Here is a 16,602-nt window from a genome sequence, read left to right as displayed (position 1 = left end):
AGAGGCTAGCTGTTTCCACTGTTTCCAGTTGTTAGGCTAAGCTAAGTTAGTGGTTGTATCATAATTGGACATGAGAATGGTATTGTTCTTCTCAATTAACTCTTTGCAAAAAAAAAAATGGGAATAAGCATATCTCCCTAAATGTTCAAATTTCCTTTAAACTTTTACAGTAAATTAAGTATACAGTTCTGTGATTCAAACCCTGATTTAAAACCTGGTGTTAAAACTAATTCTAATAATTATATTCAAATAATAATAAACTACTAATTTAAAATTAGGAAATAGAGCACCTGAATGCAACATTCAGAGTCAAACTTGCTAGAAATGAATATTTTCACTTTATTTACATTGAGGACATAACTGTGGTAACACACTGATGATGTTAGGAGTCAAATAAACTAAAGCTGTTTAAACAAGGTTAATGATTTCTATCCATCTCCATAGTGAGTGAAATGGGGAGACAGTTAAGTTCATAGAGACACATGAGCAGTTTCTGATTTTACAGCTGGTTTATGGCTGCTTGCTGATTCCTCAAGTTTGACGTCACATCAGATTACAGTTCGCAAACTGACCATGCAGATAAATCATTAGTCCCTGGACATCTTTTATTATCCTTCCAACTATTACCAACAATGCCTTTATACTCTCACATTGTACTTTCAACACCAGTGTATTGAACAAAGAGGAGGCCATCTAAGTTCAGGTATTATATTGTGGCTTTGACCGTGATAGTATGATACAGAGTCCTTATTTCAAACAGTCAACATACAAAAATAACACAAATCTCATTATTGAAATTAGCTGAAAGAAAACGATGTGATAATGGTAGTTAAGTTTGTCCTTGCAACTGCTTTTATCAACATGATAAACTGAAACTTCTGTCTCCTCGGATGTGCAGCCTCACTCCATTGACCGGACAACTGAACATGTGTGTGTACTCATGCATATGCACGCCCACAAACAGACAGCATTTTTATTTACAGGAAATGCAATACGAAACACAAAAGGTAAAGCTTGCTTCTCGTCAGATGAATAAGCCTCTGATCTCTGGCACTGTCCTGTCTATCTCACCATTTTCTTCTTCATATGCATCATCGTTGCTTTGCCTGCAGAGACTCAGAGGGTAACAACACCTCAATCTCCTGCTGTTCCCTCCTACAGACAAACCGCAAGCACCACAAGTTCTTAGTTTAAGGTGGAAGGCACAAGCACGCTAAAGTCACATGACAAAGAGTTGACCTGAAGTCAGGACGACTTCAGGTTTGATTTTTGACTTTTATGCCAGGGAGTAGATGGTATTCATTGGGGAGTGGAGCTCCAGACCTCCACCAAAGTCCAACTCCCTCACATCTCTCCTGGTTCCTGTGTACTGGCCAATGAACGAGCCATCTTCATTGAATGGTATCTCTCCTCCTTCACCATAGTCCACCAGACTGTCGTCACTGTCTGATCGCTTCATCATTGCCTCCATAGATGGCTGGCCTCTTTGAAGCCCCCTTTCCTCCTCGCTACACAAAACATAAAAACCTGACATTAGTGGTGCACTTTGTAAGCACTAAACAGACAAAAAAGATCGAGGATAAAACTCAACTCCATGTATCAATACATTCTAAATGTACATGTACGTACCGCCGCGGGTAAGGCAGAGTAGAGACACGTGCTATCCTGAAATATGAAGACAGTTTAAGTTTGTATGACATGATAAACAATTTTAGAACATTTAATTGATCCACATAAAATGCTTTGAACAGTTTCAATATTCTCTAATATATTATTTATAGCTCTAAATGTCTGTCAGTTACATACTGTAAACGTAAACGAATGAATAAATAACATCTCATGCAGGATTGTACAGTTTCAATGTCAATAGTGTCAATGTGTCAATATTTAGTTCTTTTCATACCTTTCAAGAGACCTTGAGTGGTTCAGTGGGAAAAGAACAGGGTTGAGGTTTGGGAAAAATAAAGGTTTAGAAAGTAGAGTAAATAGAAACAAAAGCAGAAAAAAACAATATGAGTTATCATAAATAATACCATAAATACTTTAACCAGATTTGATTTGTACCTGTGCAGCACTGTGCTAAAATTTGATTAAAAAAATTAAAGGCACATAATATTTTAGTGAAGGAAGGTCATTTGTCAGAAGTCAAGAATACACCCAGTGTGCTTTGATAAGTGACACTGAATGTAAACGCACTTGTTTTTGTTTCAAAGATAACTCGACAGAGCATCTTTAATTCACCAAATTGGCCTCTGATGCACAGCTACAGAGCAAATGGATGTAAATACACAGCTACTGTTATGGTTTTCAACACTGATAGTCCTGTACGGTGTTATGGGAAACACAATGATCTATTCAGTGAGTATTATTACCATGCCATCATATAAATACTAAAGGGTGATGTAACACACCTTGGAAACTTTTAATTGCATTTTGGAATAGTTTAATAGATAAGACTGTGCAGTCTGATAACTTGATAAGATGTTGCATGATCCAATTTTTCTCTTATGGTAGCAGTTAAGTGTGTTTAATCTTATTGGTTTATATCTCACCGGCTAGCCTCTGTCATGCTTACCGGTAGTCAAATGATCCCTCCTGATCTTTATCATCCACCGGCTCTAATGAAATGTCTTTTTTTTCCCGCACTAAAATTAAAACAGGCATCACTGTAATAACCAATACAGCGTGATTTTATTGGACATCAGAGAACACGAGGAGTCACCACTGTACCTGGGTATTTCCCCCCTCGACTCCTCTTGATGAAGCAGACTATAAGGAGGATGAGCACAATGAGAGCCACAGCACACATAATCCCAATGAACCAGCCCTGAGTGGAGATGTCCACCTGGTCCTGAGCGTAAACTGAGACACACACACAAGCATATGCACACAAATAAGTACACACACACACACACACACACACACACATATATATATATATATATATATATATATGTATATGCTGTCATCTACTCAGCACAAGTGTTTATTTGGTAGACCACCAAATGTGTTGATGCATGGAGCCAGTAGTAAATTACTTTCAGTGGTGTAGTGGAGTGACTCCTCTGTGTGCCACTCCCCTATCCCGATCCGAGTTCGTGCTGCCACGGAGAATCTGTAGCGAGTGTAGCGGTCGAATCGTCGGACTGAGAAACTTGTTACATTTGGAGGGAACTCTTCAACTCGCAGCTCCTCTCCCCTGGTGGCATTTACTGTGAAGAGAGGATGTTTCAGTGAGTGAGGAGGGCTCTTGATGCTGGTAGAGTGCTCACAACTGAGCCATCAAGCACATGCTCTGAGAGAGACTAAACAAGTGTTCATTACCCTCTTGAGGATATACTTCTGTGGTATTTTGGCCTGTGAGTGCGTATCTAAGTGCACTATTATGTGCTACTGAAATGTGGGCTTAAGTATCATGGAGAAACCTTTATCAGCTTTAGTGAAATAAACCATTCCTTTTCTGTTATGAAAGCTGATCCTCATGGGAGGACAGCAGAATATTACATTATTCATTGAAAGTGTAGTCTGTGAAGGCAGAAAAATCTCCAGAGGTATTTGAGAGTGTCTCAAATGCTTGGCTGGCGTACCTGTCTGGTACTTGAGGGAATATCCAGTAATGATACCGTTGGGTTCTGCTGGCAGGTCCCAGTCGACATAAATACTGTCCAGATGTCGCTGTTGGATCCTGAAGGATTTGGGAGCAGATGGTACTACAAACCAGAAACACAGCAGGAGACAACACACATAAACCTTTGCATGTGCTTTGAAGAGGACATTGATGTTGTCTTGATCTTTTGATGGCAAATTAGTGACTTTTCTTACCTCCTTCAGGTGTTGAGAAGTGTATATTATTACTCGGTGGCCCTTCGTATCGATTGTTAGCCACCACTATATACATCTTGTAGTTGCTATAAGGGATGAGGCCCATGAGGACCCCAGAGGGCTCTGGACCATTCTCTGGAAATACTTTCGACTTCATCCCTCTGTTGACCCTCAGCCACCTCAGCTGGCTGCTGTCCCTCCAATAGTAGACCTGAAAGGCAAGAAGCAACACACCCATTAATTTGATTCTGCTGCAAGCACAAGATTGTTATTTATGGTAACAAGGCTGAGTTCCTGCACAATGTCTGTTAAATTTGAGGTATCAATATGTATTCATACATGCAGTATGTATGCTTTCTATCATTTCATACTGGTTGCATTACATTCAGTGAGCCAAATAACTGCCTGTATGACATGTTATCATGTTCTTAGAGGGAGGCTGGGAGCTCCTATTAGGAAGAAACGTGATATGTTGTTGTCATTTTGTATAAAGCGTGTTGTGAACATGGCATTCGCCCATAAAGTAGCTGTCGAGTAATTTCGAAAGTTACTGTCAGAACTGTGCTGTTGTGAGTTGTGATGCCTTCACCAGGCATCAAATTCACAACTAACTTCTGCTAAAGCCACAGGCTGTCACCACCAGTCAAGGGGGGAAGTCGGGTCTCAAACAGCTGAGCCAATTATCACATCAATCACTGATAGGAATATCCTTGATATGAGAAACAGCATACTATGTCATTCTGTTTGTCAAAATCAAGGGAGACGAATAAAGAAAAGGAAAGAGAAAGGGCTTATAAAAGATGGATGGGCTCTATAAAATAAGGGAAGGACTGGGAATATCTTCCTTTTCTTAAAGAAAAACTAAACACATTTCTTTTGGAAGTCTTATATGAAGGAAATGTGAAGGAAATATCAGGTTAATAGTGTCAATATATTATACAAATACAAATAAGTAATACATCAAATAAATATTATAACTTTCCAAAAAAAATAGTCAAATGCTATACAACACCAATATTTTAATGTGTTAATAATGAAGACAAATAAACAATTGTTTAAGTAAATATTAAGTAAGAAACCATCACAAAACAAACAACATTACAAGTTATTGCTGTTTTCAAAACTATAACATCAACTGAAACTTCTTTATCTATCTTGTTATCTATCTTTTGTGTCATGAGTGGACTCTCAAAAGTACAGTATAAAGTACAGTATGTCAGTTTCTATTGTCTATCAACATAAACATATGATAATAGTGTCATAATAGGCACACCTTGTATTCTTTCAGCTCTCCCATCATAGAGCTGCGTGTCACTGAGTCCCAGTGCACGGTTACCTGAGTGCTCTGGATATCAGACACTCTCAGGTTCAGGGGTGCAGTTACAGGACCTGGGGAAAACACACGTGAGAAGGACAACGTGGCCCCAAGACATAACAGAATACACTAATGATATGTGTTATACTTGTTTTCTACCAAGTGGTTTACTAAGATGTTTTGAGCAGTAGAGCACACCTACCCTACTTTACAAAGACTCTTTAAGTTGAATGCTGTATGTTTTTCCTCTCTTTGCTACTCATCTATATATCATATTGCAGTGGATTGAGATACTTACGGTCCTCTCCAGAGTAACCAATAACAACAGGAGACTCTGGACCCAGCCCAAAGTCATTGACAGCCTGAACTTTGATTTCATAAGGGGTGAAGGTGTCTGCATCGTAGATGTAGTATTTCAGCCATTTAGTGGTTGCGTTCTTCCACTCCTCGCGGGAATCTCTCCTCCTCCACCACACCAGGTACTTCAAGTGGGGCCCGTTCCACTCTCTGTAGGTCAGAGGCTGAAGGCATGGATAAAAGCAACCAGCATAGGTTGATCACGTTGTCGTAGAAATTAAAAAATCAAAACAGTCAAGATAAATATTAGTGCTACAAATTTTGATGGCTTTAGTCCCAGTTACCTCCCAGCTGATCTCCATGTTATTCCTCCATGTACCTACGCCCTTTAAGTTCCTTGGAATGACATCTGGGGCTGTACAGGAAAACAGATGCGGTGGTAAGATCATTAGCTTTAAAGGAATAATTCAACATTTCGCTTGTTTGCTTTCTTGTCACGAAGGTTGATACCACTGTCATCGTATATAGGTTTAATATGAAGCTACTGCCAGGACATGTTAACATACCATAGCATAAAATTAGAGCTAAGCTAGCTGTTTGCCTCTGCTTTCAGTCTTTATGCTAAGCTAAGCTAACAGTCTCCAGGCTGATAGCTTCATATTCTCAGACAGACGTGAGAATGGTATTGATTTTTTACATGTAACTCTCTGCAGCAGAACAAAGTGGCATATATCCCGAAATGTCACACTCTTCCTTACAAATGTGCCACACATATGGCTGTTTGGTAACTTTCATACTGTCTTTGACCGCAAGTGTGTATTTCAGGAGCATCAAACCCACGTGCACCGCTGCTCTGGAAGCGTGTCGATGGACGGCTAGGGCGACTCATTCCATTTTCATTTATAGCAATGACACGGAACTCGTAGTAGGTGAAAGGTGAAAGATGCAGAATGACAGAGTTGAGGTTCCCTGGGTACGTTGACAGGTTTCTCCACTTTCCAGGCAACCAGTCATCATCGTCATACTGCACCAAGTACTCTGTAACCAAGTAATACATGTAAAAATATAGGCCCATGAATGTCTGTTAAATACAATTAGAATTCCTTAAAAACTATAATACTTACAAAATGTATTCATTTCTATGAGTTAGGAATTATAGTTGAATGGCCTTTTACCTGTAATGGGGTTGTGGTTGCTGTCTCCTGGCACCCAACTGAGTCTTACACTACGTTCATATGGATCTGACAGCTCCAAGTTGGTGGGGGGATCTGGGCGGTCTATGCTCAGAAAGACATGGATAATTAACAAGCCAAAAATGCCATATGGTTGAGGAAATATTTACTTTAGACATGTCATACCCATCACCAACAGGCGTGCTGAGGCAGACTTCTGGTCCAGTTCACTCTTGATAACACAGGTGTAATTGCCCTCATCGCGTCTGTTTACATTAGTGATGACCAGATTGGATTCATCCAGAGAGACTCTGAGGATTGCATACAGGTGAATAAAGCTGATGAGATGTAGACGCTCATTGACTCACACTAAATATTTGATTAAAAGTAGTTATATATATATTCACAATTTGCAGCTCTGTAGAATTTATTCACAAAACCCTACCTCCAGCCAAGAGTGACCAACTTTTTGTCTTTCATCCAAGAGGTTGTGACTGGAGTTGTGACATCTGCTTTTACAACACAGTCAAAGCGCACATCACTTCCACGGATCACTTTCATACTCTGTGGTTTTGTGACTATTAAAGTGGGTTCTGAGAAGAAACGATATATGAAAAACACATTGGATCACAGTTAGACAGTAGCCTACTTGTGTAAAATTTCATTGCTAAAGATTTTTAGTGTGAAACAGTATGACTCCAACCTTTGACCTCTACTCGGACTTGACTCTCATCTCTTCCTGCGATGTTGCTGACTATACACAGATAAGTTCCCTGGTCCTCTATCTGTATACGTTTTATCTCTAGAGTCCCGTTGCTGTGGGTCTTAAAACGGTTTCCTTCAAGATTCCCCTGTCCATATTTGGACCTGTGTGAGCAGACCCATGAAATTATACTCTCACACACACACACACACACACACACACACACACACACACACACTGTTCGCTGATGTATAAACTCACTCATGCCCTCACCATCGTAAGTCAGGCACTGGAGAACCAAAGTAGCGGCAGTCTATGAATGTTCTTCGGCCCTCTGTCACCTTGAGGATTTCATTCCTGGGTCCGAGAATACGTGGCGTTGCATCTAGACAAACATTCATAATCATATATTTCATTATGAAATATGTCATTTATATTCTTTGTGTACCCATTTTTCCTTAACTTGCACTGTCTGCTGTACGTCTTGTGTAGTGTAATGGAAACATTGCTGTCACATGCTGACTGTGCACTGTTATGTTTGCAGATAGTGCTTTTCTTGGATATGCTGATTGTGTCTGTAGCAACTGTACGTAACTACAGGTTCCTCCTGTAGTGGGTCAAACTGATCTCTGCCCAAAACTGTACTCACCAAATAAGAAGTTTTGGTGTACGTCATGATGATAAACCCCACACACTGTGTTGTATAAATATCCTGTGTGTGAGACTCTCAGGAGCTCACGCTTCGGCAGAGACTACAGTCTCTGTGTGAACTGTCCGCTCTTCTTGTACAAGAATAAAACACAATTTAGTGTCTCCACAACAGTAGTTAATTCATTTTAGCTTGCAAATGCCTCTCACTGACCTCTGTGATTTGTGTGTAGGTCAATAGAAAAAGAGCAATTAAATTGGTGGGGCAAAAGAAAGAGTTGCTCTGTACTCTGTCAATACACAAGTCTACATTATGGCATACTGAAGCTACTGCCAGTGGAGGAGGTGGTATCTTTTCCAGGATGGATTCCTCCCTCCGTGTTAACTCAGTACAAGAAGGCCAAAATCTTGTCGTGACCTATATGACTTAGACTTAGACTTCTTTTATTGATCCCCCATAGGGGGAAATTTACATGTTACAGCAGCAACTATAGACAAGAAAGAGTGAATAAAAGCAACATTGGAAAATAAAGCAATAGCAAAATAAATATGTGCTGTGATGATAAATAAATATTTACACTATGGAATATTTACATTACGGAATATTTACACTATGTATCATAAAATAAAATGTGAAATGTACAAGTATGGACAGGAATATCAAGGATGAACACATTCATTTCTGCCACTGTTTTAGTCATTTCAGTCCCGTATTTTTGATTTGTCTCTGTTCTTTATATTGGTTCGAAGGTGAGGTCCTGTACTTCCATGTGCCATTCAGGAGATGTAGCATCATTTAAGTCAGAATCTAGTGATATTGGGGGTCTTGGTCACTGTTGCTCAAATCTCAAATAGATGAAGCACATTCACAGGGTTTTTAGGTGTTAAACTCATACTAAACAATACCTTTTTATTTTTTAACTTTGTTGCCTATTTAGTATTAATATTCCATGTTATACATAAATAGTGCATGGATTAGCTATTGCTTTATGTATTTTGTTACATGGCATTTGATATTTTACAGCAGGGGTTTTTAAACTTTGCCAGGAAACCTCCACTTTTCTAAATGCCTATATATTTTCATACATGCATTTTAGTTATCAAAAGCATGAACAGTAGGATATCTTAAAATTTCAATTTCAAAACATTTTCAAAACGCCTTACTTGATTTTTAAGACTGTAAAACTGATGTAATGCTCATTCTCGCCTGGTTTTCATGACACTGATAATGTATTTGTGTGTAGAGACTAAAATGTGAAGGCTGCTTGAAATATGCTTTACTATACCATATATATACTTTTTTTTTCAAATTGTTGATGACTTGGCAAACCATTGTTTGTTATAAAACAATGTTTTACCCAGTAAATGTCAAGGATGACAGAGTGGTAACTTACGTAGCACATTGACAAAAGCGTTGGCCAGTAAATAGCCATATTGATTGGAAGCGTTGCACTGGTAGACTGCATTGTTTACAGCAGTCACGCTGCGTAAAGTCAGTGTTTCTCCTGAAACCTGTCTGTTAGGCTGTGGTGTAGCAGCTGGAAAAAAAACAACACAAATAAATGAAAAATACAGCAGAGGAGGATAATATTTAGATTTACTATTACAGCTTTTGGACCTGATCTCCAAGAACTTACTTTCGATTGGTTCCCCATTGATGAACCAGCTGACTGTTGGACGAGGAACCCCATCAGAACGACACACCAAGCGTCCATTTTCCTCAGGGGCCAAAATCAAATCGGTTGGCTTCTCCAACCAGAATGGAGCCGCTGTTAAATACAAGTATGTTAGTTGTTTCAACATTGTTGTGCAGTAAGAAAACACAACATGTGTCTGAAAGTGTCTCCAACCTTTGACCCTGACGGTTATTGTGTGCTCAATGTATCCGATCTTATTGGTAGCAGCACAGACGTATTCGCCTGCATCATCAAAAGCCGCTTTTGGGATTTGAATCATCTTATTGAAGTTCTTTACTTTCATGGATGAAGTCACTGTCAGGTCCTCACCATCCTTGGTCCATGTAATATGAGGAGTTGGCCTTGATGATGATAAACAAGGCTTAACACAGGATGACTTTCATGAAAACAAAGTCAAAATTACACTTAACAGTAAATATACAGACACATAACTGTTTGTGGCTTTATGAAACCCCAGGGTTGAATATATGATAAAAAGAAAAAGGTTGCAGAATATCTTGTGATCTTGAGTTCACACTCACATGCCTGCAGCAATACACTCCAGGAGTAGCTCTTCCCCATGCAGGACCAGTATGGAGCTGGACAAGCCTGTGGGAGACAGCCAGGTGGGGGCAGCCTCAGCCACTGTACGAGCTGCGGAGGGGACAGACCAACACACACACCAGTCAAGACGCTGATACAGAAAAAAGAAAAAAAAAGGTCCAGTCTGTGAGTACAGTAATCACAAAAGTCAATGGAAAAAAGACATCAGAAATGATTGTTATAATTGTCTCTGTTTGGTTAGAAAAAGTTAATTTAGTGTAAATGAACAGAACAGACCATACTAGTGTGCTAACGTATATCTTGAAACCATTGTCCAAATTATAATACTCCTTAACCCTTCACATGTGTGTTTCCATAGTATGTATCCAATGTTATATTTACACATTTCCAATTCAGTTACCAAGAAATGTTTTGTTGGAGGAATCAGATATATAAACATGAAAACAACAAATTAAGCTAATGAAGCATATCTGTTTTGGGAAAAGTTAACATGAATATATGAATTCAGATCTAATATCTTCCAATGTGTTTTTCTTAAAGTGCTGGTGTGTTATTTTTACTATTTTTATGGGCATTTTGAAGCTACTACACAAAGTAAGAACAGAAACTTGATCAACAACAAGCCAATGACCCCTGCCATGACTCCTGTCACAGATCCACAAATCCATCTGAAACTGAAACAACAGCTTGAATTATTTGTTTCCTTTACATCCATTGCATTTAGTAATTTGCTGTGGTTTGAGGTTAGGCCCATTTCTGAAATGTACCCACGCAGCACAGATTTGGAAAAATAAATGTGAACATGTGGCCAAAAAGATCAGATAATGGCTAGAAACCAGACATTAGGAACTGCAAACAGTGAACACACAATCATACTCACTTGTTAGCACTTTAACAACAACAGGCATCTTCTGCTGGATGACATTCTTGTAGGGGAAGCGCGCATTACAGCAGTAATCAGCAGCAGAGTCATTGACCAGGACGTTAGAGAAATACAGATCTCCGTTTACTCCCATGGACACCCTGCGGTCCTGCCGCACAGGCTGCATGGTGGGGAAAGCTGTCTGAATGGGCCAGTTGAAAGGTCTCGCATATGAACCTAAAATTAAACATGGTGTCAAAAATAAAGACAGCTTACAGGAAACACTTATCAACAGCTGGAATTCTTGAAAGTTTGTTTGGTTGGTGAGTCATTCTCCTTCTTGAGGTGCGTTCATCCAAACTTTTATAACAAGAGACATGTCAGTTTAGGGAGACACTTACAGCTGGTCATCCAGTAGGTAACAGGTTTTGGCGGCCCAGGTGGAGGGTCGCAGGACAGGACCACAGGCAAGCCAGCGCTGATCACTACAGGCTCCAGAATCTCCTTTGGCCACACAGGAGCTCCTACACAAATACAGAGGTCAGGCTTTGTTGTTTGATGACAACACACATTCATTACATTTGAGCACAAACACACTGGCTGATATTGGGCTCTCTACTATCTAATGATTTGATTGCAAAAAGCTAATAAATCACCAGATGAAAGTGTATTTTATCTGAAAGGATATTAAAAATTGTCAATAAATCATAAATCATAAAAAGACCAAAACCAACAATGAATTGATTCTACTGATGTTTACTACCTGTGTAACCTAATACAATTTATTCCTCTTTGCCTTAGAGCTCCGTTGCTGTCCACAAACTGGACAACATCAATGACATTATTCCACTGAGTGACATGATCCTTCATTTGAGAAACATGAGCACTGTAGTTTATCTTGAACCATCCTCCTGCTGCTGTCTTCTCGTCACTAAGCGTCAATTGCACAGCTGAAAATAGTCCCCAACAAATGCATTATTTTCTCCTGTTTGAGTAACATTTACAACATCTACATGTACAGAGTACAGCGGCCGACTGAAACTATTTAGCATTTAAAAAAAAAATAAAAAGGATATATTTGTGACCATTTACCTGTTCGGTAGGAACAAATGGGCTTGGGGCTGACAATCAACGCAAGTCAGAAAGTACTAAGAGATGGACCAACACATTGTTGTTTTTGATCTTTTCATGAGATTTGTTACTAAAAAATACAGAATCCAACCAGTCTTAAAAAATCCTTAATCCTTAAAAAATCTGCGTAATATTCACTATTCAGTGAAGAGTAATGAATGAGAAAATGAAATGAGAGAACAGTAAGTAGGAAGCAGAAAATTCCCACAAGTTAGCGCACATGAATTGCAGATCTTTGTGAATCATTTCAAATTACTACACAGCATATTGTAGGGGAGACTTGGGATGGTTGTAACAAAGGGAAGTTGTAACAACTAATTTTCACCAAGAATAGATGACCTAAGAGTCATGTGATCCAATTTAATGTAATACCACTTCCTTCCTCACCTTACATGTAACATTTCATAGCTGTGTGAAGACATATGCAGATTCAAAGCCAAAACACTAACTAAATAAGAAAGTGTATATTTTGAATACTGATACTGAAGTTTATAATAATTTATTAGACGGTAGTCTCTTTGGTAAAATGTGAGCCAGTATCTATTCTATTATCAAACCACCACGCTGCTACAACTTGCCATCCAATTGCTGACAATTTGCAGACAATTGCCCATGACCCTAATTGTGCCCAGTTTCTCTATCCTACTCCTTTTTTTCAGCATGCCAAGTGGTTGAGAAAAACTGATAGGGGTGTGACTGTATATATTCTAAAATCTGCGTCAAATGAAGTGAGGCACTTTGAGGGTACTTTGTCTCTTAGAGCTCTAACAACACAAGAATTCACTGAGTTACATGTGCTGACACAAAAAGTCAGTGTCTCCCCTACAGAAAATATGAAAAAAAAAACCTGTTTTATTGAATGAGACCTTAAGTGTTGAGATACTAATGGAAAAAGTCTTCTAGTGCCATTTTATTCTATAGTAATGTCCATATGAATGTCACTTTCCATCTCCTCTTAGTGGTACTTCAGCGGTGGCTGTACACAAATAACCGATTCTCTGACAGCACCAATACTGATCTTACTGTATAGTCGTAGTCTGATCTTGTTGGAGTATGCTGATCCATACTCATTGGAGGCAATGCACTGATACTCTGCCTCATACTGTTCTGGATTGTTCCAGGCATAGATGTCCAGCGTCCCTGACCTCCTGCGCATCGATGCTTGAGGGTCACGTGCCACATTATAATACTTCCCATTACGCCTCCACGAGAAACTTCATGAGGGAGCAGCAAGTAAAAAGAAAGCAGTAAAAACAGTGAGGTGGTTTGCGGACAATAATGTCAGCTTTAGCAAACAGCTGTTCACAGGGCTACACCAGCTCTTACATGGGATGAGGGTTTCCTTTGGCTTCACATTCTATGACCATGGTGTCTTTGGGGTCGACAATATGCTCCTTCATTGACTGCTTTATGATGGTTGGGGGCTGCCTGACTGCAAAAGTAAATCAGTATAGTGTATTAGAAACAGATAGGATAAGACAATACACATCACTAATTACAACATGCAAGTTAAGTTACTGACTCACTTTCCAGAGGGATGTCCAAAGCCCAAACACTTTGCCACAAAAGTAGCAGCAGCGCTGGTTCAACCAGTGTCCCCATCTTTACAGTGCATGAAATCCAGCAACACTTTTCTTCACCAACTCTCCTGTTCTCCCATGAAAAATGAAAAATAATAGAAGACATCTAATGTGCAATATAGTCATGTCAAACAGTTACAATACAGAGCAAATTACTGTAAATGAAACTTCCATACTCAGATCCTATAAAAGCAGCAATAACACAATATAAAGATTGTGGCATTACTAAGTAGCGTGAGTGTTGTTTTATTATATATTGAATTATTAGATCTTTATAAGTGATGCAATAGTTATCATTCACTCCAAAGGGTCACAAGGTAAATCTGAATGGCCTCGAGATCATTAATGGGATGGAGGAAAGAGATTCTGCTAAATAAACTTGTATTCATTTTTTGGACTTATCTCTGCTTTTGTTGTAAATTACTGGATCATTTTTACCTTTTTCAGTGGCAAACAGATTGAATTAAATAAAACCATCTGAGAAGTTTAGGGAGGAAATCACTCTTACAGCTGGTGACTCTGCTATCAACTCATAGACTTCTGAAACATTTGACACAGAGGCCACAAGGACAGACTTACAAACCAAAAAGGTTTGAAACAACATGTGTTTTTAGAAACAAAATTAATATTTTCAATGAAAAACCTCAATCTGAAAAGTAACTATAGCTATCAGCTCTGAAATATAGTGGAGTAGAGGTGTAAAACAGCATCTAATATGAAATACTGAATTACATATACCTCAAAATTGTACTTGAGTAGAATACTTGAGTAATTGTACATAAATATTTCTACCATTGACATCTCTAATCCTTAGATCACACTGCCATATCAGGTTTGCCAACAGAATAGTTTATCATTGTTAAACTACCTCAAGTTGCCGTGAAAATGATCTACCTGAACGTTTGACAGGTAAAGTGCATGTACAGATAGTGTTTCATCAGATACCTCTTCAAAATATTTTTGCCTCATTAGTGCTTTAAATATGTAATGAACCATGAGTCATGTTAGTATGAACAATACAAAGCTGTCAGTGCCTACCTCTGCCATGTACAGTCAAATCAGAGCTCTCTCCTCCCCATCTTTGTTGCTTCCCAATACACCGATAATCCCAAAGACTTTTCTCCACAAAATTATTCCTGTTTGTTCTGTTTATTAATTAATGCATCAGTCCTTCAGATATCAGGTCAAGAACCCCCGAGGAGTTGATACACTTCAGTAATAGAGTTTCTGTCTGTCACTGCCACTTAGACTCTGCCCACCCATCTAATGAATAATGAATGAGCGCCATACAACCACCTACTCATCTCCCACTTCGCTGTTCTGACCAGGCTCTCATAATTCAAAAAAATCTCTATCAAACACAGTCACAAAGTTTGCCTGCACAATAAACAAACTGAAGTTCACAGAAATGATTTGCACTGATCACGCCAACAGTTATTTTGATATTTCTCTCAAGCAATTCTTCTCTCTCATGGCTGAATAATGTTTTCTTTGACCTGGTCCTGTGTGAACATAATCAGTTTAGTTGGGCCAAAAGAAAGCACAAAACAACCCATATGCTGTACAATCAATTTGCATTCTAGTTGGTTTTGATCCCATCAAAATGTGGGCTTTATTGTTGACTGGGAAGAGCTGGAGAGCAGAGTATGAAAGCAATGTTTGTTTCACTCATGTGAATTCTACATGTAGCAAATTTCGAATCACATGACTGCAGCACAATGGTCCTGACAAAGACTGGAAATATACGACATTCAAAACGTTTTTATTGACATTTTGGCAATTACTTTTTACTGTTACCCTTTGTGATATGAAATAATACAGCTTAACTCCTTCCACACACTTCTTGTATTTTCTGTTTTCCAATTTTGCCCAATTTTGTGAAATGTTAATTAGAACTTATCCTCTTTGTTGTGAAAGCCATTTTCTACACTCAGCCATTAATATGCATATCCTCAAAGCAGGACAAGGTCATTACCATTCAGCTAAGAAAATCCTATAAGGGGAGGAAGCAGTATTATTGTCTGGAAACAGTGCCAAGGCGCAGGAGAAGCTGCATTTGTGTTAAACAAAAGCCATCTCACGGCTGTCGACAGAGTCCTGACCTGTGTAGGCTTTCAGGCATCCACACAGGGCTGCATATACAAACCAGCACTGACTGGGCTAAACAATAGTTTGGTAAGGGGGGTGGAGGGTAAAATGAGGTGATGAAGAGTTGTATTTGCAAGTCTAATAATACTTAAAAGTGTAAAGTTTGTATAAATGCATTACTGATCATAAATGATTTAACATATTTTCATTCACATTTGAAAAAAGTATAATTCGACTCTCATTGCTCTGTAGCTGATGCTCTGCACCCTCTGGCTCTGATCCCGTTCTCCGTGTTCCCAGCTGAAACACAACTTGACTTGCCTCACACAGATAACAAAAGCAGAAGGGGTATGTTGAGCTTCTTGGCTCTCAGAGTGGGCTTTTCCCCCCCATACATTAGTCCCAAGCAGGCCTGGCAGTGAGCAGTGATCAGTGCCATGCACCAGATTGCACAGTGAAGAGGCAGAGAGGCGGACAGAGCCCGCTCAGTGACGACAAGAAGGTCTCTATGCTCACGGGTCTCCTTTGGCACGTGTGTCCAGGGCTCGGGTAAGAGCAGATGGTATGTGGGAGGGAGTATTCAACTAAACAAGCTGCCTGTTCAGACTCAGAGCACCTATCATTTGCACTTTGACGTCACCGCATGGGGGAGAACGCAGGGAGGGGCTGGAGAGCAGCTCCTGCTGAGCAGGACACTGTGCTACATTAAGTCATCACCACTGTGCAATCAAACCGTTATTGCCT

At 39.4% G+C, this 16,602-nt stretch overlaps 1 protein-coding gene across 1 annotated transcript; it reads right to left on the bottom strand.

The window, feature by feature from the left end:
• Positions 1-599: 599 nt before the first annotated feature.
• On the bottom strand, positions 600-14,862 carry nfascb (neurofascin homolog (chicken) b). The gene is made up of 27 exons (XM_070840274.1): positions 14,809-14,862; positions 13,717-13,838; positions 13,517-13,622; positions 13,214-13,404; positions 11,461-11,583; positions 11,078-11,296; positions 10,176-10,287; positions 9,808-9,995; positions 9,595-9,726; positions 9,352-9,495; positions 7,583-7,694; positions 7,310-7,473; positions 7,052-7,199; positions 6,793-6,917; positions 6,610-6,711; positions 6,275-6,472; positions 5,779-5,849; positions 5,436-5,658; positions 5,096-5,211; positions 3,823-4,033; positions 3,588-3,710; positions 3,039-3,212; positions 2,731-2,862; positions 2,576-2,645; positions 1,904-1,915; positions 1,630-1,665; positions 600-1,508 (listed from the first exon to the last, which is right to left on the bottom strand). The coding sequence occupies exons 2-27, from the start codon at positions 13,790-13,792 to the stop codon at positions 1,277-1,279; spliced, it is 3,540 nt and encodes a 1,179-aa protein (XP_070696375.1). The 5' UTR covers positions 13,793-13,838; positions 14,809-14,862; the 3' UTR covers positions 600-1,276.
• Positions 14,863-16,602: the final 1,740 nt, after the last annotated feature.

The sequence above is a fragment of the Pempheris klunzingeri genome, chromosome 11 (genome assembly GCF_042242105.1).
Source record: "Pempheris klunzingeri isolate RE-2024b chromosome 11, fPemKlu1.hap1, whole genome shotgun sequence".
Classification (NCBI taxonomy): Eukaryota; Metazoa; Chordata; class Actinopteri; order Acropomatiformes; family Pempheridae; genus Pempheris; species Pempheris klunzingeri.
This window is presented reverse-complemented; position numbering and strand designations above follow the sequence as displayed.